This window comes from Lepidochelys kempii, chromosome 1, assembly GCF_965140265.1.
Source record: "Lepidochelys kempii isolate rLepKem1 chromosome 1, rLepKem1.hap2, whole genome shotgun sequence".
NCBI lineage: Eukaryota > Metazoa > Chordata > Testudines > Cheloniidae > Lepidochelys > Lepidochelys kempii.
In genome coordinates this window covers 341,287,136-341,312,587 of record NC_133256.1, presented here as the reverse complement: position 1 = coordinate 341,312,587, position 25,452 = coordinate 341,287,136, and the positions used below count along the sequence as shown (strand labels likewise).

Below are 25,452 nucleotides of genomic sequence, written 5' to 3'. Positions count from 1 at the left end.
CAGGTGGGATTGAACCTGGGTCCTCTGGAGCTTAGTGCATGAGCCTCTACCACATGAGCTAAAAGCCAACTGCATGTTAACTAAAGCTGGAGAGAAAACTCATTAATCTCTCTCTCTGTAAGTGGTCTCGTTGCCACTGGCTGGACAGAGCACCACAGCCAGGAGGTGTGTGGGTTACACACACATTTACACCGGCTGAGAATCTGGCCCCATACGTGAAAAGAGAAACACAGATCTATGCAAACGTATAGAAACCTGCAATGATGATTACACTTTATTGGTATTATGGCAGGGCCACAGCTAGGTGCTGTACGGACACAGAGACAGCCCCGGCACTGAAGAGCGAGTCTTTTTGTAAATATTGGGGCTGCTCAGCGCTGGAGTACACCAAACCCCCCGGTGCCGGTAGTGTGCCAGGAGCACCAAGACTTAGAGGCAAGAACTGCAGGTGCTCCTGCATCTAGGCCTCATCGATGCTAAGTCTCAATAAGCACGCCGACACACGCCTAAGGGAAAGGGTATTTTGGTAGGGCTTGCGGGAAAGGGGAAGGTTGCAGATACCCTAGGTGCAGAGGCTCACCAGTTACAGTTCAAGGTGACCAACAGCAGTAAATGTTTGGGTCTCTGGGGAGTCCAATTGAGAGTCAGGGCTCTTCAGGGCTGGTGCTTCGGGTGCCCTCTCCATAGAATCATAGAATATCAGGTTGGAAGGGACCTCAGGAGGTCATCTAGTCCAACCCCCTGCTCAAAGCAGGACCAATCCCCAGCTAAATCATCCCAGCCAGGGCTTTGTCAAGCCTGACCTTAAAAACTTCCAAGGAAGGAGATTCCACCACCTCCCTAGGTAATGCATTCCAGTGTTTCACCACCCTCCTAGTGAAAAAGTTTTTCTTAATATCCAACCTAAACCTCCGTCACTGCAACTTGAGACCATTACTCCTCGTTCTGTCATCTGCTACCACTGAGAAAGTCTAGATCCATCCTCTTTGGAACCCCCTTTCCAGTAGTTGAAAGTAGCTATCAAATCCCCTCTCATTCTTCTCTTCTGCACACTAAACAATCCCAGTTCCCTCAGCCTCTCCTCATAAGTCATGTGTTCCAGTTCCCTAATCATTTTTGTTGCCCTCCGCTGGACGCTTTCTAATTTTTCCACATCCTTCTTGTAGTGTGGGGCCCAAAACTGGACATAGTACTCCAGATGAGGCCTCACCAATGTTGAATAGAGGGGAACAATCACATCCATCGATCTGCTGGCAATGCCCCTACTTATACATCCCAAAATGCCATTGGCCTTCTTGGCAACAAGGGCACACTGCTGACTCATATCCAGCTTCTTGTCCACTGTAACCCCTACGTCCTTTTCTGCAGAAATGCTGCCTAGCCATTCAGTCCCTAGTCTGTAGCGATGCATGGGATTCTTCCATCTTAAGTGCAGGACTCTGCACTTTTCCTTGTTGAACCTCATCAGATTTCTTTTGGCCCAATCCTCTAATTTGTCTAGGTCTCTTTGTATCCTATCTCTACCCTCCAGCGTATCTACCTCTCCTCCCAGTTTAGTGTCATCTGCAAACTTGCTGAGGGTGCAATCCACACCATCCTCCAGATCATTTATGAAGATATTGAACAAAACTGGCCCGAGGACCGACCCTTGTGGCACTCTGCTTGATACTGGCTGCCAACTAGACATGGAACCATTGATCACTACCCGTTGAGCCTGACAATCTAGCCAGCTTTCTATCAACCTTATAGTCCATTCATCCAGCCCATACTTCTTTAACTTGCTGGCAAGAATACTGTGGAAGACAGTGTCAAAAGCTTTGCTAAAGTCAAGGAACAACATGTCCACTGCTTTCCCCTCATCCACAGAGCCAGTTATCTCATCATAGAAGGCAATCAGATTAGTCAGGCATGACTTGCCTTTGGTGAATCCATGCTGACTGTTCCTGATCACTTTTCTCTCCTCTAAGTGCTTCAGAATTGATTTCTTGAGGATCTGCTCCATGATTTTTCCATGGACTGAGGTGAGGCTGATTGGCCTGTAGTTCCCAGGATCCTCCTTTTTCCTTTTTTAAAAGATGGACACTACATTAGCATTTTTCCAGGCGTCTGGGACCTCCCCCGACCTCCCTCCAGCCCAGTCACTATTAGATTGAGGGTTTCCCAGCCGGGCTCGGTAAGTGTCTCTCATTGGGGCCCCTCTGCACTGGCTCCCTGCTTAGCTGCTTCTGCTCCTCCATACATCTCACACAGAACTGGTCCCATCTGTAATATCTGACAGCCACAGCATATTCGACACACAGCTCTGCACACTGTATCTAGGGAGTCTTCCTCCATCCAGCTTCCTGAAGCTCCTGACGAGCTGCTTCCCAACAAAGACTGGCCATTTCCTGGTCCAGGACCTTTCCTCTGGCCTAGCCAGGGAAAGGAGAGGACTGTGGGGAGGGGACTGATGGGATTTGGGAGTCATAGGCCCCAGCTTAGCAAATCCATCACACTTTTCATCTGAGGTTGGCAGATAACACTATAAATAGGCTTGGAAGAATTAGATTTTTATCAGTAAATATAGATAAATGTTGATTTCACCATACACATTGTGAAGCAGGAGAGCCGGAAGCTCCCTAGAAGTGGGGGTCCACCATTGCCTGGACCATGGCCTCACCCCCTGCTGTGCCCCCCAGAAGCCCCACCTGTGCTTCGCCCCTGAGACCCTGCTGTCACTTGGCCTCTTCCCCCTGAGGCACCAACCGCTTGCTCCTCTCTGCCCCTCCCCTGCATCGCTCGCCTTAAGGCAGGTAAAAAGTGATATGGCCACAGCCACATGGCCCCCCCGATGTGAGACTTTCTGTGGGTGTCCAGAACTATGATTGTCCCTGTTAATCCTCTGCTTTAGCCAAAGAGATTTGTTGGGTGTTAAACTGAGTGACTGCTCTCGGTCACCTCTGGTTGCTAGCCCAGCAGACAAGATCTTTAGGATTTCACCATCCCTTTGTGACTTGCAGGTAACACTAGATACACCCTGGTCCCCGATCTCCCTGGAAGTGTGTTCATCTGCAGGACCCAGCCCTGGTCACAGAAATGACCAAATTTGCTGCGCACACACCAGCCTGTTGGATCTGCTGAGGTTTCACACATTTATTGGTCCTACAAAACCCAGGAACTGTTGGGCACCATCTACTGTGAGCTTTGGCCTGCTAAACCCAGGGTTGTGAGTTCGATCCTTGAGGGGGCCATTTAGGGATATGGGACAAAAATTGGGGATTGGTCCTGCTTTGAGCAGGAGGTTGGACTAGATGACCTCCTGAGGTCCCTTCCAACCCTGATATTCTATGATTCTATGATACTGGCACGTTATCTATTACCTATTAATGGATATACAGGCATAGGGCACGCTCATAACAGTCGGTTGCATCCAGCTGTGGTTCTGAGCTATGCAGCATAGGCTATGAGCTGGCTGTTTCCTGGAACTTCTTGGGTTGACAGATTCTGTTATTCATACCACTAGACCAACCCAGGGCTGTTACTACAGAAAGGTTATATGTTTCGACCGAGGTCACACAGCGATTCCATGACAGAGCTAGGAGCTAATGTAACCTTTGGGTGGGCTCAGTGCTTCTGAGTTGCCCTTCTCCAGTACCCATAAAAACCATCAACTCCCATAGAAAAGCAATTGGAGACCCAGAATTCAGTCTCTAAGGATTTTCAGCAAGGATTGCACAGGGTCAACCTCCCTACATTCAAGTCCCCAAAGGAATGAAGTTAATGAATTTACTTAAGTAACAACTTTATAAAATCTTTTGATAAAGAAACATAATAAATGATAATAATTTACAACATAACATGGCTATTTTATAATCCATAGACATTATCCTCACAGTTATACATTAACATAAATAAAGAAAACAAATTAAATCTAAACAGGTCAGTCCCCACAGAAACACAGTGAGAAGAAATTCAGAGTTCCCCACAGTTTAGGCTGAGTTCACTTGAGTCTCAGAGTGTTTGATCACCCAATCTACAGTCTGCTGAGTGCTTGGTCTACATTACAGAGTTTAGTCAACTAAAGTTATGTCAAAAAGAAAAGGAGGACTTGTGGCACCTTAGAGACTAACCAATTTATTTGAGCATGAGCTTTCGTGAGCTACAGCTCACTTCATCGGATGCATGTTATGTCGACACTCAAAAAGTGCTATAATACAAATCAGCAGTGCATGTTCACACTCGCTCCCCCTGTCGGCAGAGCACGTCTATCAGTTGGGGCACTATCATCAACAGCGTGAGTAATGCACTGTGGGTACCCATCCCACAATCCAGCTCAACACCTTCTGCCACTAGGTCTTGTGGGAAGGCAGAGTGGAACGCAGCACATCTTGGGACTGGGCTCAGTGTCCCATGATGCACTGCTTTCCGTCCCAGCTTCCGGCTTTCTTTAGCGGTATTTTTCAGCGGCCCTAGTTTGGTGTGCACCCCGGCATCTTTGTGTGAAGGGACGCAACATTTCCCCTCCACTTGCTTTTAAGAAACTTCCATTGGAATCCATGCAGACTCGTCCTCTGCTGAAATCACTGTGAGCCGGTCAGCTAACTGATTAACCAGCTACTCAGCTAAGTATCTAGCTTAAAAAAAATAACCTCTGACAAGAAAATACAAGAACTGAGAACCGCAAAATAGAAATGACTTTTTCCCCATTACTACAGTTAAAGAAGAGTTGGTGAATCAGACTAGTTGAGACAATGTAACTAGAACAGTCTGGCTAAAATCAAACAACAAGGAAACATGAGCAATGTTAATTATTGAAAGGGGGGAAATAATTTCTTCTATCTTAATTGTATACTTTGAATGTTAAGAGGGTTAACAATATCACTGACCTGCTGCAGAGTTAGGGACAACAGTCTGTTTTCTGCTCCTGGGCTCAGCTTCTCCCAACTCACCCTTCGTAAAGCCCTTTGTAAAGCAGCTGCCCTGACCGCTTGCCCTCATGGAGTCTAACCCCAGCAACAGGGAACCTATTGGGGCAGACCCAAAACTACCAAACCCCAAATCCAGAAGCTTCTGCATGCATTGTGCAAAATCTGTCTATCAACAATTAGCCGGACACAACTCACTCCTACCACCCAAGGGGTCTCTTAAAGAGATATCTCCCTATCAGGCATTTGGGTTACAGAACTAGCTGACACACTGGTACATCGTTATTATTTGTGTTATGGTAATGCCTAGAGGCACCAACTGAGATCAAGGCTCCGTTGCACATACATACAATGAGAGTAGGGTGACCAGATGTCCCGATTTTATAGGGACACTCCCGATTTTGGGGGCTTTTTCTTATATAGGCACCTATTACCCCCCACTCCCTGTCCTGATTTTTTACACTGTCTATCTGGTCACTCTAAATGAGAGACAGGCCCTGCCCCAAAGAGCTTAGAGTCAAATAGACAAGACAGATCAGGAGGAGAGGGGGAGTGGGAGCTTCCCTGTATTAGAGATGGGAAACTGATGCACTGAGCGTAAATGACTTGCCCAAGGTTACACGGGTGTGTTGTAGCAGAGCCAGAAACTGAACCCAGATCTACAACAATCAACTAAAATGTTAACCACAAGATCACGCTTCCTCGAAAACAGAGGTTCCCCTATGTTTTTTGCTGCACCCCCCTTCTCCATGGAAGCTACATTGCTGGGTCCCTCCAATTCCTGCCTGTCTGGTGAAGAAAGTGACTCACTGAGGGGAGCAGGCAGCCCACATCTTGGCTGTTGGCAAGACCTGGCTGGTTCAACCCCCGGAAGAGCCCACGGCAGCTCAGCACAGAGCAGTCTGTGGCTCCTTGCTTGCAGTCTCTGAATAGTTTAAAATATGTGGGGCTGTGGCTGGCCCAGTGTCTAGGGCGGGAGCATGTGCAGGGAGTCAGGTTGGGGAGGAGAGGGAAAGCAGCAAAATGCTGCCAGGGCGGGGTCGGGTGGGGTGGGACTGTGCTCCTTTCCCTCCCAGCTGCTGGGGATTCCCTGCCTCTCTTCTTGCTGCTCTCTTGCCCTGGCCTGAACACCTGGCTGGCCACAGCTCCATGCCCCATCTAGTGCCCTCCAGATCCACACCTCACAGTTTGAAAACCACTGCCCTAAGACATGACTTAACACAACTTTGCATCAGTGCAGGCAAGGTTAACTTCATGGTCGTTAACCCAAACTATTCAAGCTCATGTTCCAATCTGGCCCAATGTTCTACTGAAGCCCTGAGAGATTCGATACAGTTCGCCAGCCTTCTGAAGGGACCTGGGATGACTTAAGAGTTTGCACAGTGTTGCTGTTGTAAGGTCTGATGCAAGAACCGTGTGGAAAACATTTGAGAATGAGTATTGCTTTGAATTGTTTTACTCCCTCAAACCCCAACACTCAACGTGAAACTCAGTATCTCTGGGTGGATCAAAACCAAAGGCAGTGCTCAAAGGAAGCATAAAGAAAGAGTTCTGGACAACTCTAGTTAGTGTTATGATAGTACTGGTGGCTGGTGGATGAGCTGAGGTGGGAATGAAGTGAAACTGAGTCTCTATAACTCTTTTGAGTATGTGCTAGAACAGGCGTGGGCAAACTACTGCCCGGGGGCCGCATTCTGGCCCTTCAGAAGTTTTAAGCTGGCCCTCAAGCTCCCTCCGGGGACCAGGGTCCAGGGCTTGCCCCCCTCCGGTGCTCCAGCCAGGGTGCAGTGTCGAGGGCTTGCCCCACTCCACGCGGCTCCCAGAAGAAGCGGGATATCCCCACTCTGGCTCCTACACATAGGGGCAGCCAGGGGGCTCCACATGCTACCCCCGCCTTAAGTGCCACCCCCGCAGCTCCCATTGGCCAGGAACCAAAGCCAATGGGAGCTGCAGGAGCGGAGGGGGGACATACTGCTACTTCCGGGAACTGCTTGAGGTAAGCACTGCCCGGAGCCTGCACCCCTGACCCCCCCACCGCGCCCCAACCCCCTGCCCCAGCCCTGATCCCCCTCCTGCCCTCCAAACCCCTTGGTCCCAACACTTTCCTGCATCCCCAACTCCTCATTCCCAGCTCCACCCCAGAGCCCTCACCCCCTCCCCCGCCGCCCAACCCCCAAGTTTGTGAGCATTCATAGCCTGCCATACAATTTCCATACCCAGATGTGGTCCTCGGGCCAAAAAGCTTGCTCACCCCTGTGCTAGAAGGACTGGGAGTTGGATTCCGGAAGCTTATCTGGGCCTGACTATAGACAACTTGGAGACATGTTGGTCCCAGGATATTAGAGAGACAAAGTGGGTGAGGTAATGTCTTTTACTGGACCAACTTCTGTTGGTGAGAGAGACAAGCTTTTGAGCTACACAGAGCTTTTCTTCAGGTCTGGGAAACATATACAGAGTGTCACAGTTAAATACAAGGCGGATCAGATATAGACAGTGGGCTGATGTATCACTTGTTTAATATCTCTTGCTGCTAGGGACTAGACACAGTGAGATGTCCAAGTTTTAGGTCATGTGGTTTCCAGAAGGTCAGTGCTCAGCAACATCCCCACACCCAGAACGCTACACTCCTGGAAATGGCTGCCCCAGACATGTAAATCAATTCTGTCTGTCCCTGAGCCCATCTTCATCATTGGTGGTGATGGATAGTGCAGTATTAAATTTCCTTTAAACAAGTGATTGATAACAAGCATAAATGTGAGAGCTCTCGTTTCTCGGGCTGCTCAGGAAATGAGTCATCAGCACTCTGCAGCGCGTTTGCCTCACTTTCAAGGAGTTGGTGTTTTAGCAGTGGATGGATGATATTGAAGGAAAATGTACATGTTGATTTGTGAGAGTCCTTTTCATAGAATCATAGAATATCAGGGTTGGAAGGGACCTCAGGAGGTCATCTAGTCCAACCCCCTGCTCAAAAGCAGGACCCATACCCAATTAAATCATCCCAGCCAGGGCTTTGCCAAGCCTGACCTTAAAAACTTCTAAGGAAGGAGATTCCACCACCTCCCTAGGCAACGCATTCCAGTGTTTCACCACCCTCCTAGTGAAAAAGTTTTTCCTAATATCCAACCTAAACCTCGCCCACTGCAACTTGAGACCATTACTCCTTGTCCTGTCCTCTTCCACCACTGAGAATAGTCTAGAACCGTCCTCTCTGGAACTACCTCTCAGGTAGTTGAAAGCAGCTATCAAATCCCCCCTCATTCTTCTCTTCTGCAGGCTAAACAATCCCAGTTCCCTCAGCCTCTCCTCATAACTCATGTGTTCCAGACCCCTAATCATTTTTGTTGCCCTCCGCTGGACTCTCTCCAATTTATCCACATCCTTCTTGTAGTGTGGGGCCCAAAACTGGACACAGTACTCCAGATGAGGCCTCACCAATGTCGAATAGAGGGGGACGATCACGTCCCTCGATCTGCTCGCTATGCCCCTACTTATACATCCCAAAATGTCATTGGCCTTCTTGGCAACAAGGGCACACTGCTGGCTCATATCCAGCTTCTCGTCCACTGTCACCCCTAGGTCCTTTTCTGCAGAGCTGCTGCCTAGCCATTCGGTCCCTAGTCTGTAGCTGTGCATTGGGTTCTTCCGTCCTAAGTGCAGGACCCTGCACTTATCCTTATTGAACCTCATCAGATTTCTTTTGGCCCAATCCTCCAATTTGTCTAGGTCCCTCTGTATCCTATCCCTGCCCTCCAGCGTATCTACCACTCCTCCCAGTTTGGTATCATCCGCAAATTTGCTGAGAGTGCAATCCACACCATCCTCCAGATCATTTATGAAGATATTGAACAAAACCGGCCCCAGGACCAACCCCTGGGGCACTCCACTTGACACCGGCTGCCAACTAGACATGGAGCCATTGATCACTACCCCTTTTTAATCAACTTCCCCTTGTCATATCAACCTGTTGCATACCTGTCAATACTTTGGGGAGAAAATGAAGCTGCCGAAACCATCCTTAGCAGGTCACGGCTGAGGACAAGTGATGTGTCAACCCTTCCCTGCCAAAGCTGGGAACATTTTCAGATGTTATTTATTATGGGAGTGCCTAGAGGACTCAACCAAGATCAAAGCCCCGTTGTATTAGACAAATACAGACAGTCCCTGCCTCTAAATACTTCCCAACTGAATACACAAAAAGTGTTACATCCAACACTGGGCAATTCTCTATAGGACCTCGTCTTGATAAATAAAGAGGAACTGATCACAGAACTAAAAATTAATGGTAACTTAAGTGCAACATTTATAATGTGCGAACAGAATGAAGTCCAGACCAGTGATATATATATATATACACACTTGGTGCTTTAAAAAGGGCTGATTTCACAAAGCGGAAAACAATTATGAGACAAAATCAGCTAGGAGGAAGGATTTAATGAGAAATATGTGAATGATAATTTGGAATTGTTTAAGAACACTTTACTAGATGCCCCAAAAGCCACAATCCCACAATTGAGGAAGAAGGCCCTGTTGATTAAAAAACTGACCTGGTTTAGACGGGTCATGAAGGAAGCTATATAACAAATTAAAGAAAGGGGAAATTGATAGTAATGAATATAAATCAGAAGCTGGGAACTGTAGGAACTATATAAAATTGACAAAGGAAGCAAAGTGAAACAAGGAAAAATCTATGGTAAGTATAGTTAAGAACAATAAGAAGGAGTTTTTAAAGTATATTTGGAACAAAAGAAATCCTAGCAATGGTATTACTAGGTGGAAATGGTAGAATTATCAATAATAATGCAGAAAAGGCAGAAGCATTCAACAAGTATTTCTGTTCTGTATTTGGGAAAAAATATGATGTAGTCATATAATATGATAATACTCTTTCCATTGTGCTAATGTCTCAAAAGGATGTTAAGCAGCAGCTACTAAAGTTAGATATTTTCAAATTGACAGGTCCATGTAACTTTCATCCAAGAGTTTTAAAAGAGCTGTCTCAGGCACTCACTGGACCATTAATGTTGATTTTCAGTAAGTCTTGGAACACTGGAGAAGTTTGAGAAGATCAGAAGAAAGCTAAAATTTTGCCAATATTTAAAAAGGGAAAACAGGATGACCTGGTAATTATAGACCAGTTAGTCTGACAACAATCTCTGGCAAGATAATGAAGTGGCTGATACAGAACTTGATTAATAAAGAATTAAAGGAGGGTAATATAATTAATGACAATCAGCATGGGGGTATGGTAAATAGATCCTGTCAAACTAACTTGATATCATTTTTTGATTATATCACACATTTGGTTGATAAAGATAATAGTGTTGATGTAATATACTTAGACTTCTGTAAGACATTTGACTTGGTACCACATGGCATTTTGATTAAAAAAATTAGAACAATATAAAATTAACATTGCTCACATTAAATGGAAAAAAGCTGGCTAACTGATAGGTCTCAAAATGTAATTGTAAATGGGGAAATCATCAAATGGTTGTGTTTCTAGTGAGGACCTGCAGGCATCAGATTTTGGCCCTATGCTATTTAACCTTTTTTATTAATGACCTCGAAGGAGACTAAAATCCTCACTGGCAGTTTTCATATGACATTATTCACCACATGTGGTAAATAATGGAGAGACATGTCCTCTTCAGTATTAGATTTTTTTCTAAAAGATACACTCCAGGAATGCTCTTGGAGCAGGTCTCTGGCCTGTGTTATACAGGAGGTCAGACTAGCGGATCACAATGGTCCCTTCTAGCTTTGGAATCTATGAATCTCTGAAGCTGGAGAAAGGAAGATAGAAAACTGAGGCCCAGAGAGGTTAAATGACTTTCCCAATGTCACACAGAAATTCTGCAGCAGAACTAAACTCACATCTCTTGAGTCCCCATCCTGTGTCTTAACCACAAGACTGTCCTCTCTAAAGATGCTGGTGGTGTCTAGGAACAACAATCAGACCATTGATTTAAAATGTTGTATAAAGACTATGCTGCATAGAAATCATAACTTGCATCCCTTTCTTCTTCCTTTCTTTCCTTTTCTCTTGTCTTCTGTACCCTAGTGCAGTTTTTCTTCAGTCTCTCTTTCCTACTATATTGTGTCCTTTTTCCGTGATGCCGGCAAACCAGGTGCCAGCTCTTGCCAAGGCTTTAGCCCTCAGCTGAGCACTGACAAATTCATTGCTGGAAATCAGTCTGTTTCACCTGTGTGTTAGTATGGTTAAGATGGGTATTGAACTTATAACAATGTCTTTAGTGTTTAGACTTTATGACATGCTTGTAAATTGCAGCATGCATTAATCTCACTTATACTATCTTTATTGTGTGCTATAAGGTAATATTTAAGTTCAGGAGGGTTATCTCCTGCTTCTCAAGAAGGCTATCAAAATGAAATGGGCCATTGAGAGACATCACAATACAAACACTTTATTAACTGCTCCGTCACACCCATGAAGAGGCTACAGTGCAAAAGGGCTCATTCCATCAACTTGAATTCTGGAAGAAGGAAATAAAGATAGTGAAGAAGAAAATTTTTCATCTCTTTTGCTTTTTGGACTCTCATAGGGATGAAGTCACAAAACAGCAGCAGAGATCCCCAGGGTCAACCTGGCTTAGCCCTAAAAGACATGCAATGTTCACAGATTGCTACAACTCTGTCACCTTTTGGAACCATAGACAGTAACTCATTTGTGTATGTATGTTTGCCAGCTTTAACCTGTGAGTAACTCTCTCATTTCTTTTTCCTAGTTAATAAACCCTTAGTTAGTTTACTATAGCATTGGCTACAAGCATTATTTTTGGTGTGAGATCTGAAGTACAAGTGACTGATCTCTTGGGACTGGAAGCAACCAGAATCTTTTGTGATCTTTGGTGTATAGCAACTAACTATGTCCAGCTTGCCCAGGTGGCAAGACAGATGGGCATGCCCAAGGGGACTATCTGTGACTCCGTGGTAAGGCTCAGACTGCTTCAGGAGTTCACATTTGTTACCGGGTTCAGGTTGGTGAAATCTAATTGTAGCACATACAATCAGTTTGAGGTCTCCACCCTGCTTCTTGACCTCTGCCCTGAGGCCGGCACTCACAGTCATGGGCCACTCCAGACAGCGTGACACTTTCTATTTATTGTTTCTTTCTTATTTTGCCTTGATCCCCATCTACATTTTGCTGTCGGCATTTCCCCTCTCTCCTCCTTTCTTCTGAGTAGCCCGATCTCTACCCACCATTCAGTCTCCTCCTCTGTTTCTCCCCAACCTTGAGTCCTCTTGCTCTCTCCCCACCGCCTAGTACTACCTCCCACCCTTTAGTCCTCTCCCCTCTCCTGTCCTTTCAGGCCTGGGACTGGAGAGCAGGATCTGCGCAGAAGGACACAGGTGGGGAGAGTATTTCAGAGGGTGAGTAGGTGAATATGCAGGCGTGGGTGAGTTGTCCTAGCCTGAGTTCCCTGACCAAATCCCTTTGCTTTACTGCTCTACCTTCCAGCTGTAGCCAGAAAGTTTCCTTGGGTGGTGATTTCTAATTCACCCCACCCCCAAGCCAATCTGAATTTCATGAATATATAGATAGACAGTGCCTGATCAATCAATCCATCCATCCATCTATCAAGCATCTGTCACCATAGTGTCTAAGGATCATTCAGGGTTTAAAACCAGTGAGCATCATCCAAGGAGTGGTTCAATGGAGCAGGGGAGGGAGTGAGGGATCTGGTTTTCTGTCCTAATCTAGGTGCCCTCCAGGGGCCCTAATTTGAGTGCAATGTTAGCTCTCCATCCTGCTTGAAGGTATAGTCCTAATTCCTTCTTTTCTGCGTGGGACCCATTTTTTCTACTTGATCCCCTCCAGTAAAAGTGGGCTATCATCAGTGCCTAGAGAGGACAACAGTTACTCTATAGCCACTTACATTAAATAGAAGCATGCTGCTTTCAGTGGGGAGGGTGCAGCTTTCAGGGGGAAGGTGAACAGTGTTGGAGACCCTCAGAGTTAGGCTGGATGACCTGGTCTTTTCTCCCTACATTATTTGTGGTGTTTTTGCCTGCCAGGTTACTGCTACGGAGCCACAAATATATTGGTAGGGATGTTTTATATTGAACTCCCAGCATCCATTTGTTTTCAGTGATTTTACACACATGCCCATTGATCCTACAAACCCCATCCTTGTGTGGTAAAGAAAATAGCCCCCTCATTAGCTGATCCTAGAGTGAGCTTTCACGGCTACAACTGAGGCCATAACTTCACTGTAAAGCCAGGAAAGAAAATTCAGCAAATTCCTGAATCAAGCTACCCTGCTTTGCTTTGCTGGGCTGGGCTGGGCTGGGCTGGCCTCTCCCCCTCTTTAAGTTTCCCTATCAGTCTGAGTGAGGAAGAAATGTCCAGCTTTAAAGGGTCTCTGACCCCACCCCTCACAGCCTCTACCAATCACAGTGCTTAGTCTGCTTCCTACAAGCTCCCTTTGGCCCTGGGAAAGTGATCAGGCCTTTCTCCAGGTGATCAGGGTCCCTGACACACATAATAAGCATGCAGAAAGTCCCATTGGTACCTTAAAGGGACAGTACTTAAGTGATTTAAAGGAAGAAGCGTGAAGATTCCTGTCCAGATTCTGTCTCAGGTATTTCTAAGGTGTGCACCTTGGGACAGAAGGGCCTTAGTATCTGCCTAGCCATTTCACACCAGTGCGCACTTTGGCCTGTCCACAGACTGACCCATGGCCTCTATTCTGTGAATATCAGATTCAGAGTAGGATTCAAATCTTGCCCTTGCTGAAGGGAGAGAGGGCCAGGTAGTGCAGTCTCTGTGGCCTGGATCCACAAAGGGACTTGGGTGCTGTAACCGGGAGCATTGCAATGCCTAACTTTTAGGCACATAGAAAATCACTGGAATAACACTGTGATCCACTAAGCCTGTGCTAGGTAACCAGGCTCTCTATACAATGCATGGGGAGAGAGAGGTGCCTGAGAATGTGACCCACAAAAGACAGCACAATAGGAAGGGAACTGCCTAAGCTAGCCAACTGGAGAAGCCAAGGATAGGTACCGAAGTCTGGGCTACGGGGACGTGCCTATCTCTGCTTATGATCCATTCACGGGAACCCCTCCTGCAGTCTGGTGGCTTAGGCACCTAGGGCGTTTCCATGAAAATGAGTTAGGCACCTGCCTCACACCCCACAGAACAATTGGAGGGGGTCGCCTTGCAGCCTTTAGCCCAGTAGTTAGAGCACTCACCAGGGAGGTGGGAGAGCTGGGTTTAATTCCTCCCTCTGCCTGAATTGGGAGAAAGGATTCGGACCCGGGTCTGCCACTTTTCAGGAGTGTGCTCTAACTACTGGGCTGTGGGTTATTCTGAGGTGGGCTTCCTCAGTCTCTCCTGCTGAAGCTGTTCTACCATCTTCCTCTGGCCAGATTTTGACTGGGACCCGATCTGGTGGGCGGCCCCTGACCAACTGGATCAGGCCCCCTGGGTGAAATAGGTAGAGTAACACCCGTCTTCCCATGGTTCATGAATCACTCTGGAGCTTAGGCAGGAGATAGGTTTCCAAATGCCTTGAGGGAGGCAGGGGTGCGCATGCTCAGAGGCAGAAATTTATCCACCGAGGGGACTTTCCCCCCTCTTTCTCTGTGCTTATTTGACCCCCATCCACATAGTAACTGAGGCCCAGATCTCCAAGGTATTCAGGTACATAATTCCATTTGATTTCATTTGAGTTCATTGCCTAAATATCTTTGAGCAGTGGTTCTCAAACTATGGGGCGGGCCTCCCAAGGGAGGCATAGGAACGTGTTAAGGGAGGGGTGAGCTGTGTGCTTTTTGTTTTGTTTTGAAGAGCTCTGACTGACAGCCTAGTGCAGCTGGGGCTCGTGCAGACGGGCTGTGCACATCTGACAGTGGGAGCAGTTCCACCAGGGCTGGGGCTCTCCTTACCTCCCTGCCACCCTGAATCTCTCACTGAGAAGCCTCCCAGGCAGAGGGTCTCCTTCCTGCTGCAATCCGTCACCTGGAGGCAGCAGCAGAGCTTGAGGGCTCTGAGACTGACAGCTCAGGCTGTAGGGGCTCCGGCTGTCAGCCTCGGGGTGGCAGCAGCCGGACAGAAGTAACGGTGTCAATGGGACGCTAAGTCTGCTGTGAAAAGTGACATTAACAAATATCACTTTCCACATTGCTGCCCTTCTGGCTGGGCGTCCGGCCAGCAGCTGCTGCTCTCCCCTCTGCCTTCAGAGCTGGGCGTCCAGCCAGCAGCCGCTGCTCTCCCCTCTGCCTTCGGAGCTGGGCGCCCGGCCAGCAGCCGCTGCTCTCCGCTCCGCCTTCGGAGCTGGGCGCCCGGCCAGCAGCCGCTGCTCTCCGCTCCGCCTTCGGAGCTGGGCGCCCGGCCAGCAGCCGCTGCTCTCCGCTCCGCCTTCGGAGCTGGGCGCCCGGCCAGCAGCCGCTGCTCTCCCCTCTGCCTTCGGAGCTGGGCGCCCGGCCAGCAGCCGCTGCTCTCCGCTCCGCCTTCGGAGCTGGGCGCCCGGCCAGCAGCCGCTGCTCTCCGCTCCGCCTTTGGAGCTGGGTGGCAGTATATGTACTTGTGTGTATAAATGATTACAGACACAAAGAAGGGGGGAGGGGGTCCGATCAAATAAGTTTGAGAACCACTGCCTTAGAAGCTCTGGGCCTGAGTACCCGGCATCAGCGAACTGAACACCAGCTAATGGTGCTATGAAAGTCATGCAGCCAGCAGCAGCTCTGCCTCAGACACATCTGCTTGGCAGATCTCTTTAGGATCAGAAATGCTCTCAAGTGCTGCTCTAACCCCACCCCAGGGGCTGCCGCTCTACTTGCTAATGCTGCTGAGTGAGTCTTATTATTATTATTATTATTATTATTATATATTTTGCAGAATATAAAATACATTTTCCAACCAGCACTAGTGATCATGCAAAGTCCCTGTGGCAACTACCCCAATTGCTTCTGTGGAATAGTAACATTAGTTAGGAGAGCATTTAATGTCTTTCTGACTGTCTTCTGATGTGATGTAGAAGCTGGAAGCCAAGAGGATCAGCCAGCACCATATGACCAGCATGTTCTCCCCATAACACCAGCAGATATGCTCCATGGCCCATAGCTGGGGACCACTGATCCGGCATAATGTACATCACAGACTAATTTAGACCCCTCTGGATGTGCTAGAGGGGAGTGAGGGCACCCGCACATCAAAGTCTCTGTGTAGAAGCTGTCCACGGTTTGGTTGTTAATACATCTGCAATTGAATTTTGGTCCTGATCCTAACACTCTTACTCTCATTGAGCAGTACCCTAACTCAATGAGACAACTGACATCGGGCTAGGCTGCAAACCTCCTTCCTCCCCTTACCCATGTTGGTGAGCAATTACTCCTGTTGAGTAGCTCCATTATCAAGAATGGGGCTGCTCATGTGAGTAACTGAGTGGGGGAATCACTCAGCATGGGTAAGGGTAGTAGAATCTAGCTCCAAATCAACTGTGGGTGCAAATCTGGGTTCCTGCCCCTCTCATGACCTGAGCAGCTGAGACCATTGTGGGTGCAAAAACGTGGCTTACATTTACACCTGAAGCCTGGGAGGCCATCACCGTGGATATACACACGCCACTCCTTTCACCTGGAGGCCAAGGGCAGGATTTGGCCCATAATGAAAGACTAACCAAGCCCTTGTAAGACCTGGATGAAACTGTTTGCAATAAAACCTGCCCCTCTCCGAAGAAGATTGTGCACCTGGCTTTGGAGGAGGTAGGTTTAGTTGAAAACGGCAGCAAGGGGCTGAGTTTTTGTCAGCTTCCACACAGACGCTTTGCGTTCAGTCCAAGTTGGCACCTATCACACAGCAGATTGCACCACAGGAAAGCCAATGTCGCTTCCCATGTCACTCTCTGTGCACCACAGACACCTCCTGGCAGGGAGAGACCAGCCTTTGAGCCCGTCACTCCGGCAAGATGTGCAGCGTTCACGTTCTCGCAATGTAGAGGGCCCCCGTGCTTCGGGCTTTTGGTTTTCAAAATGTTGATGCTCGGGGCGAGGAGCCGACCCCTCTTCTTGCGGTCAAAGTCAAAAGCACAGCTTGCAGTAAGTGAAACGGGGGGTGTGTTTTGGCAGTTATTCAAACATGTTTCCCTTGCGAATCACCTGTCTGCTCTGCAGCTTGGCTGTCTGGGACGATGTCTGGGAGCAGTTCAGGCCATGGGGGTGTTAAAAGCTTGGGGTGCTCAACCACCGAACCACAGAGGATGATTCAGCAACTCAAATTATCTCACTTTCTCAGGCTGCTCCCTTTGGCTATGCTTGCGTGAGGGTGACACATGCACCCTATGTCCTTGTATGGACGATGACCCAGCTGGATGTTAACAGATACTGAATTTAGCCTGCATTAATTACAGACAAATCCTCAGCTAACGCCTAGCCTGAGTAACTGGGCTGGACATTTGGGATCTCTCCAGGGATCCTGTCCCCTCAGGCTGTGGAATGGGAACAAAACCATTCGATGGGCATTACTTCAGCATCACAGCTGCAGTAACTCCCACAGGCCTTGGGCACACCGCTAGGTAATGGTTGGTAGCTGGTTGAACTGTCAGAGATGGACGAGCTATCAGATCTTTTCGATTTGTATCTGCTATGCCGGGCTTGATTCTGATCTCACTTACGCCGATGTGAAACAGGGGAATGCCACTGGAATCAAGGCAGTTACACTGGTGTAACTGGTTACGCTGGTGGAAGAACCAGGCTCTGTGATTTGTTGACTCTTTCTCTCAGATTAACAACAACTGAGCAGTCACCAGATCAGTCAGCAGGATGGGGGTAAATCTTCTGCCGTTTGCTCATTTCTCAGGACAGGTGCAAGGATATGTTTTTGGCTTCTGGCACCCCTTAACACTGACCTGGTTCCATTGTCTATTGTGGGCTAACGTAACAAAAGCCTCCAAAACATCAGTGGCCCCTGAAGGAAACTAGTTTCATCTCAGATGTTTTGACTTCCTGCATTTTCTTGGCGAGCTTCTGTAGGAGGCCACTGTAATACAATTTACCTAGGTGTGCACGATCCCTGGGTCTTCTCTCCCTTCGTGGTTCAGGAATCAGAGCTGGTGCACATCTCTTAAATGTCTGGACATTCTCTCCTTTGTGAAAAGTGTTTGCTGTGGTTTGATCAGCTCTACCAGGGATTCCCGTTTGGCAAACAAAGGGCGGGCTCATGACATCAGTGCACAAAAGAGGGGAAAAGCTGGTTGGACAGCGTCCGTCCCATCCCAACTTTGGTTATAACCTCAGGCCCAGGGAACATGGCATTACTCTAGGGGCAAAGTGTCATTTGAATACCCAGCAACCCAGCCAGGGAAATCCATGCTTTGTGTTTGCCTCTCAGATCTCAGCTCCAATATATTGCTCTTCTTCCCTACCTGGTTTCCCACGACGTCGGTCCAACTGAGCAGGTAGGGAGAGCAGAAGTAAAAATCTGCCACATGAAGCTGAGTGGAGAAGAGTGATCACATTATAGCATGTCTAGCTATGTTTCTTACATAGGTGTCTGGCCCCTATTACTGTAGTATCTGAGCACCTGATAATCTTTCATATATTTATCCTTGCAACATCCCTGTGAAGTAGAGATGTGCTCTAACCCCCATTTTGCAGATGGGGAACTCAAGCATGGAGGCCCAGATTTGTAAAGGTATTTCAGGACCGAAAGATTCAGAGAGGCACCTAGTGGGATTTCGAGAAGTGCCTACACAGATGAGGCACCTAACTCCTCTGGGAGTTGGGCACCTGGGTACTTTTGAAAATCCCACATAGGCATAGCCCTGACTCCATGGGTGCTCCAGGGCTGGAGCACGCAGGGGAAAAAATAGTGGGTGTTCAGCACCCACCAGCCACAGCTGGGGCCCCCACTGGATCAGCGGGGGGAGGAGCTCGGGGGAGGGCAGAGAGCTGCGAGTGGGCGGGAGCCTCAATGGTGGAGCTGGGTCAAGAAGAGGCGGACTGAGGGCGGGGCCTCAGAGGAGGGGCCGGAGCAGGGGCAGGAAAGGGCGGAGTCAGCGCTTAAGCACCTATCTGCACTTTTAGGTGCCTGAATATCTGTGAAACTCTGGCCTTAGGTACCTAAATCCTTTGCAAATCTGTCCCAGAGAGATGAGTCCAAGGTCATACAGGAAGCATGTGGTGGAGCCTGGACTTGAATCCAGGTCTCCCAAGTTCCAGGGAGGTGCCCAGCCACTAGACCATCTTTCTTCTGCATGTAGCAATTGTTTGTGTTTGACCAGAGCTTCTGCACTAAAAGCTAAGGAAATACAGTACTTCCTCCAGTGTTTCGCTGAACCAGCTTGAGAATGTCAGGAGATAGTGTTACAGATGGGGAGATGGAGTTTGCATGTCTAATGAGTGAAGATATTAGAGACACAAGGTGGGTGAGGTAATATCTTTTATTGGACCAGTTTCTGTTGGTGAGAGAGGATGGCTATTTAGAGATGGTTTGTACGGGTAGGGGGAAGGAGAAATGGGAACCATTTAGGCAACAGTTCAGAATGATACCATTCAAATTAGACTTTTCAAACCCAGCTCTGAATTTCTTGAAAGTCTTGGATCTCAAAGGTTTTGTTCATCCCATTGGAGATAGGGGCTGACCACAAAGTTGAGCTCCAAACCTTCCTATAAGGGAGGGGTGTTGGTAAATAAGGTTTTGATTTGGGTTCATTTCTAATTCATCTGACAATGCTAATAATGAAACTTGTCTTAGTTCCTCAGTGTGGAACACCAGACAGGATTAGGTAATAGTAAGAAACCTCAGAGCCAAAACTCAGAAGAAAATCAAAGCAGGAGACAAGGAGCCAGTTCAGATATTAAATGTGATATGCTTTTAAGAGGCAATCAGTGATGTATCTATTTGGCAGTATTTCTACTTTAGGGGGAGCAAGTGAAATGGCAGAAATTGTATGTCTGCAATGCAAATCCACAGTACTATGAAGTTGAATCTGAGCCAAAAGACAGCTCAGTTCAACAGTTATTCTGGTATAACCCTGAGCATACTGTTGGTGCTCATTAAGGGATAGTGCTGAAATCTGGGATCTTAGGGACATTACTGTACATGTCTGTATCTGTATTGTTACAGACATACTTGCTGACAGGTATTTTGAAATAAATGTCCAAAATAATTGAAACTGGCATACTTGTATAGTGTTATTCTGACAAATAAAATTTGCAGAATTTTAAAATATCCTGTGCAGAATTTTTAATTTTTTGGTACAGAATTTTTATTTTTTTGGCACAGAATTCCCCCAGGAGTAGAATAGGCTTGTCTGGAATTCAACAAGCAGGAAGTGAAGTGATTTTATTTCTATTGATGTAGATCTTTTTTTAAAACCTGCCCATCCATCACTCTAGGTTTAAGTACAGAAAGACCAACCCTTTCAAAGTTAGATGCCTAAAAATGGACTCCTAACTCTGAATGTAAGAACCTAATGGGAAGTTTCCTTCCTATCAGCAGTGCTGAGCACTCACAGCTCCCATTGACTTCAATGCAAGCAGCAGGTGCTGAACACCAGTAAGAACCAGGCCATCCTCTCTTACATGCCCAATTAAGGATTTAGGTGTGGGATTTTCAAAAGCACACAGGATTGGCCTAACTCTGCTCCTGCTGGAGTCAATGGGAGTTTAACCATTGACTTCAATGGGAGCTACGTTTAAGCCAACACTGAGTGCTTTTTAAAATAACACACTGGGTGCCTAAATTTCGGCCCCTGTAAGCATATTTGGAACACGATGGTGGATGTTATACCTCCCTCTTATTCCCATGCAACCCCCTTTGTCACTAAGAGGAGAATTTGGCTCTTTTCTTTGATCCGGTTTCCCTTCTTATAATATCAATTTTTTCTCTTAGATACAAAGGCCTGATGCTCAGCTGGTATAAACTGGCATAGCTCCATCGACTTCAATGGAGCGAAAGTGAGATACACCTGCTGAGGATCTGGGCCCACGATGCACAAGCAAATCCCATTATTGACATCAGCGGGAGGTGCGTGCTCCCACGTAAGGGTACAATTTGGTTTTACAGTTGCTGTTATGCAGAAATAGACGTTAGTCCATAGCACAGGTTTTAATACTCAAATGCGTCCTGACTTTGGTTACTTACCACCTGGTTGAAATGCCCCTGAAGAACACGCAGCAGAGCGCCCGTCACAATTTGAATGGCTTTTCTGAGTGTGTCCTTTCTTTGTTCCCCTTTAATCACATTTACACTCACTCGCCAATCATACACAACATTTTATTAAACTGTACAAACAGCACTGACATTTTAAAAATTCATGTTAACGAATCTAATTAAACATGATGACTAGCGGCAAACAGTATGCACAGATTTCGCCTACATTTCATACAGCACAAACAACGACTTCTCAAGAGGCAGGAGACTCACATTCCTGGGATATTCTTTTAACAGCAAGGTGGTTTTCTTTTCTGTCTTAGATTTTCATACTGCTGCCCATCACCGTACTATGGTGAGTGCCCATTCCCTCACATGGGACCATGGTCACTGACACTGCTGTCCAGAACGTGGTTGTACAGGTAGAAAGCCTATGGCAGTTTTAATTGAATCGAGTCATTAACATTACATTGCCCTTGGAAATCTCTAAATATTCATACAAATCCTCAGTTGGAATAAACCAACATAGCTCCACTGAAGTCAACAGAGCAGAGAATCTGGCTCTTTATTTCTGCTTTGACATGATAACCAGGGTAAATATTTCCATTAGACTATTAGTGAAAAGCAGTAACTTAGAGGCATTAGATCTTTCCATTTATCTCTTGAACAGCAACTAAATAAGTAGGATGATGGTTTTGCAAATCTCAGAAGACAGCGTACATTTATTGTAAAGGATTTCCACTAAAATCTCATTACTGCTACGATATTTTTTTCCCGAAACAGAACATAATAGGTCAGCAACTTGTTGTCAACAGTTGAGAGAAAATAATTGCCATTATCATGCAATGTATTGTCTCATCTTTAGAGTGTCGTGTGCAGCTTTGTACCTTGGTTCAGGTCCCTGCTGAATACCAAAGAGCAGGGGCAGCATCATTTGTAGCAGTATTAAGTTGTTCAGTCTTTGAAAGTACTGAATACTATCTTTCAAGTTAATACCTACAGGACAATGACCGGAGGCCCAAATCCCTAAATTATGTTTTGGGGGAGAGTCTCTCCATATTCCTGACCAGGTGTTAGGAAGAAGAGACTCCCCCAAAGAGAATCCAGCCCCGATTTTACCCTGAATCTGGCAGATGGTGGGACAGAAGCTTAGAGCAGCGTTTCTCAAATGCGGCCACCATGGCCTTTTCTTGCTACCAGAGGCCCCTGGGAGGTGTGTGTGTGGGGGAGTGAAAGCCCCTCCCTCTCCCTGTTGCTCTGGGATGCACCGCCTTGGTATCAGTTGCTGGGGCTGCCAGCAGGGGTTGGGCCCTGCCTCCCTCTGGAGACACCTGCAGCACAATGCTGGAGGAGCAGGCAGCCTGTGAGTTCCCCACCTTCCCAAGGGCGGTGGGGCTCAGGCTTTGGGGTTCAGTCCTGGGGTGGTGGGCTGGCAGGCTCTGGCTGTGGGGCTTCGGGCTCCAATCCCAGGCTTCGGCTGCACCGTGGCAGGCCCTAGGCTCGGGGTGGCAGGACTTCAGGCTCTAGCTTCCCCCTGCCTCCCCTAGCCCCTCATCCAGGGCTTAATTTGTCCACAGACTTGGCAGGGCTGAGTAAGTCTGCTGTGAAAAGCAGTATTTGTACGTTAATATCACTTTTCACAATGGACTTACCAGCTAGCAATAAACAAATGATAATGATATGGATGTGCATATGTGCATATTTAATTGTTTTTCTTAAAGCTGATTAAGTATTTTAGGGAAAAGTGTGAGAGCGGCCACCAGCAAGAGTTGGTGTCCGCACTCTGAGGCCATGAAAAATTTTGTCCTGAGAACCCTTGGTTTAGAGAGTCCTCTTTGAATGAACACGTCTACCTTTGGAGGGTACGTCTACCTTTGGAGCTGAGGGTGTGATTCACAGCTCAAGGAGACAGACCCACACTAGCTCTGATGGAGCTGGCGGGCTAAAGATAGACTGAGATGCTAGGCATGAACTTGGGGCAGCTTGATCCTCCCGCTGCTTGCACCGCTCTAATTTTAGCGTGCTAGCTCAATCAGAGCTAGCGTGGGTATGTCTCCTCGAGCTGCGAATCGCACCCACAGCTTGAAGCATAGACACACCCATACAGTGCAGATGTGAGGAATAAAGCTCAGAGCTGAGCCTCACTGCATTGACATAGAGCTTGATTTTTAGTCTGTGGTTTGAAGATCACGTATACATGTCCCCAGTCTGCGCAAGTGTAAATCCCTGCATGCACACCTAGGCAAATCTAACATTTATGTGCATGCAAGTGTTGGAATTTGCACCCACAAAGCCCATCTGTCCCAAGGTTTTTTTGTGTGGGCAAATTCTAGCTCTTGCACAAATAAAGGCATTTTTAAAGCATGCAGGCCGGTGTTTGTCTTCGCCGAGTACATGTAGGTGTACATGCAATTTTACAGGTGCACAGGTGGGAGCTGAAAAGAGACCTACCTGGAAAGGTAGTCTTCTAGGAGGTCCAATTCTTGAACACACAACCCTTTACTCAATGGAAATTTGGTCTCAATAAGAACGTCAGGACTGGACACTGGAGTAGCAAATCTGAAACGCACCGCTAGGGCCGAAATGTGGTTGTCTTACTCACACGAGGAGTCCCACCGGCTATGTGTGTGAGTAAGGTGAACAGGATTTTGTATCTACTCCTTTTCTATTGCCTTCAAATTCAAGAGCATGCAGAAAAGAGAGCGAGACCAAGAGAGACCAGAAAGAGAGTTGGCCATTCGTGAAGTACGTTTGGCATCTGCTACAGGATACAACCAGGAAACCCACAAACATGGTATCAGCTTTCACTGGTGAGTGCTTCTGTTCAGGTTCTCGTCAAAGTGAACCATTCTTGGTTTTCAGTTGATAGAAGTGTTACTCAAATCAATTCACAGAATTCCTTTAGCGAGGAAGGTGCCGGGGAGGGCAGATCTCAGGATAAGATCCTCTCCATTTTAGGGTTCACAAATGAGAAGTTGCTGAACATATTCTGGTCCATGCTATTAATCAGCGCTCTGTCTGCACACGACAGTCTAGGTTTTTCATTGAGAAATTCCTTGTCAAAGTTGCTACAGTCACTTGTGGATTTCTTCAAGAAGGAAAAAGGAAAGAACGAAAAAACAGTTGTTTCTTTTCATACCATTTACCATTCATCTAAATCTAATCTAATAGTATATTTAAGGCACCCATACCTTTGGGATCTAAGGGCACGTCTACACAGTGTAGACACTTCCTACGTCCATGAAAGGGTTTTTGCGTTGATGTAGTTAATCCACCACTCCAAGAGGCGGTAGATAGTGTGACAGAAGAATCCTTCCACTGATCTAGCCACGTCTACACTAGCGGTTAACTATGGTGCTCAGGGTGCAAAATTTTTCACAGTGCTGAGCGATGTAGTTAGTTCGTAAGTGTAGACCAGACCTAAGTATCCATCATCCTGGTATTGGTTACCTTGGTATCAGTGTGGTATCAAAGTATCCAGAACCTTGGTGTCAATCACCTACCTCTCACTGTGATATCTAAGTACTGTAAATGGGAGTACAGATTATATGGGCAACAGTGTGACTCCAGTGAATTCTACCATGTAGGGATATTAGAGAATTGGTTTCTCTTTCTGTAAAACAGGGATAATTAGGCTTATGTATCAGTCTGTGCAGGCTAATTAACCTGGGTTTGGAAATGACTTTGAAGGTAAATTGCTCGACATAAATGCTGTGTTGTAAGTACTATACAAATGCTATTGCTGTTATTGACAACATCAGCTGTTGGAGGGAGGGATAGCTCAGTGGTTTGACCATTGGCCTGCTAAACCCAGGGTTGTAAGCTCAATCCTTGAGGGGGCCATTTAGGAGTCTGGGGCAAAAATTGAGGATTGGCTGGACTAGATGATCTCCTGAGGTCCCTTCCAACCCTGATAGTCTATGAGTCTATGAGTGTTCTCCAGATTTCACAGAGAAGCTGATGGTTTGATTTGGCCTTGTACCTTAATTCTGTGTGCCATAATGAAGCAGAATCCCATGGAGCCAGTGCTTAATTTGTAATGAAAGATGTGCCGGGGCTCAAATAGATTTTTCACATTCATAATGGAAGCAGGAAGCCCAGAGTGGGTGGGGCTATGAACTACCAAGCCTAGAGGTGCCAGGACTCAGCCCTGGCAAGCCCTGGCACAAATTAAGAACTGCATGGGGCACCAGAAGTTAGGTTCAGCATTTTCACGTTTGGATGTCTATGGTTAGGTGCTTCTGTGTATACTTAGGCACTTAACCAAAGGCCAACATTGTCTATCCTGTGTGTCCAAAGTCAATCCACGTTGAGGAATCAGGGCCTGACCTGCAGAAGCAAAGAGTTCCCACAACTCCACATGAAGTCAAAGTAGCACGTGGGAAATCAGCACAACTAAAAACAAGACCTTCGGTGCCTAAATGTGGG

The 25,452-nt window shown here is 47.0% G+C and overlaps 1 protein-coding gene across 5 annotated transcripts in view; it reads right to left on the bottom strand.

Annotated features, from left to right (window-relative positions):
• Nucleotides 1–19,295: 19,295 nt before the first annotated feature.
• The window catches only part of PRKCQ (protein kinase C theta), an 89,082-nt gene continuing 82,925 nt past the window's right edge, over nucleotides 19,296–25,452 (bottom strand). For all 5 annotated transcript variants that reach the window (XM_073328833.1, XM_073328835.1, XM_073328836.1 and 2 more), the window contains one exon: nucleotides 19,296–24,112. In XM_073328833.1, the coding sequence (XP_073184934.1) occupies nucleotides 23,957–24,112 (156 nt within the window). In that variant the 3' untranslated portion in view covers nucleotides 19,296–23,956. The remainder of the gene's footprint in view (nucleotides 24,113–25,452) is intronic.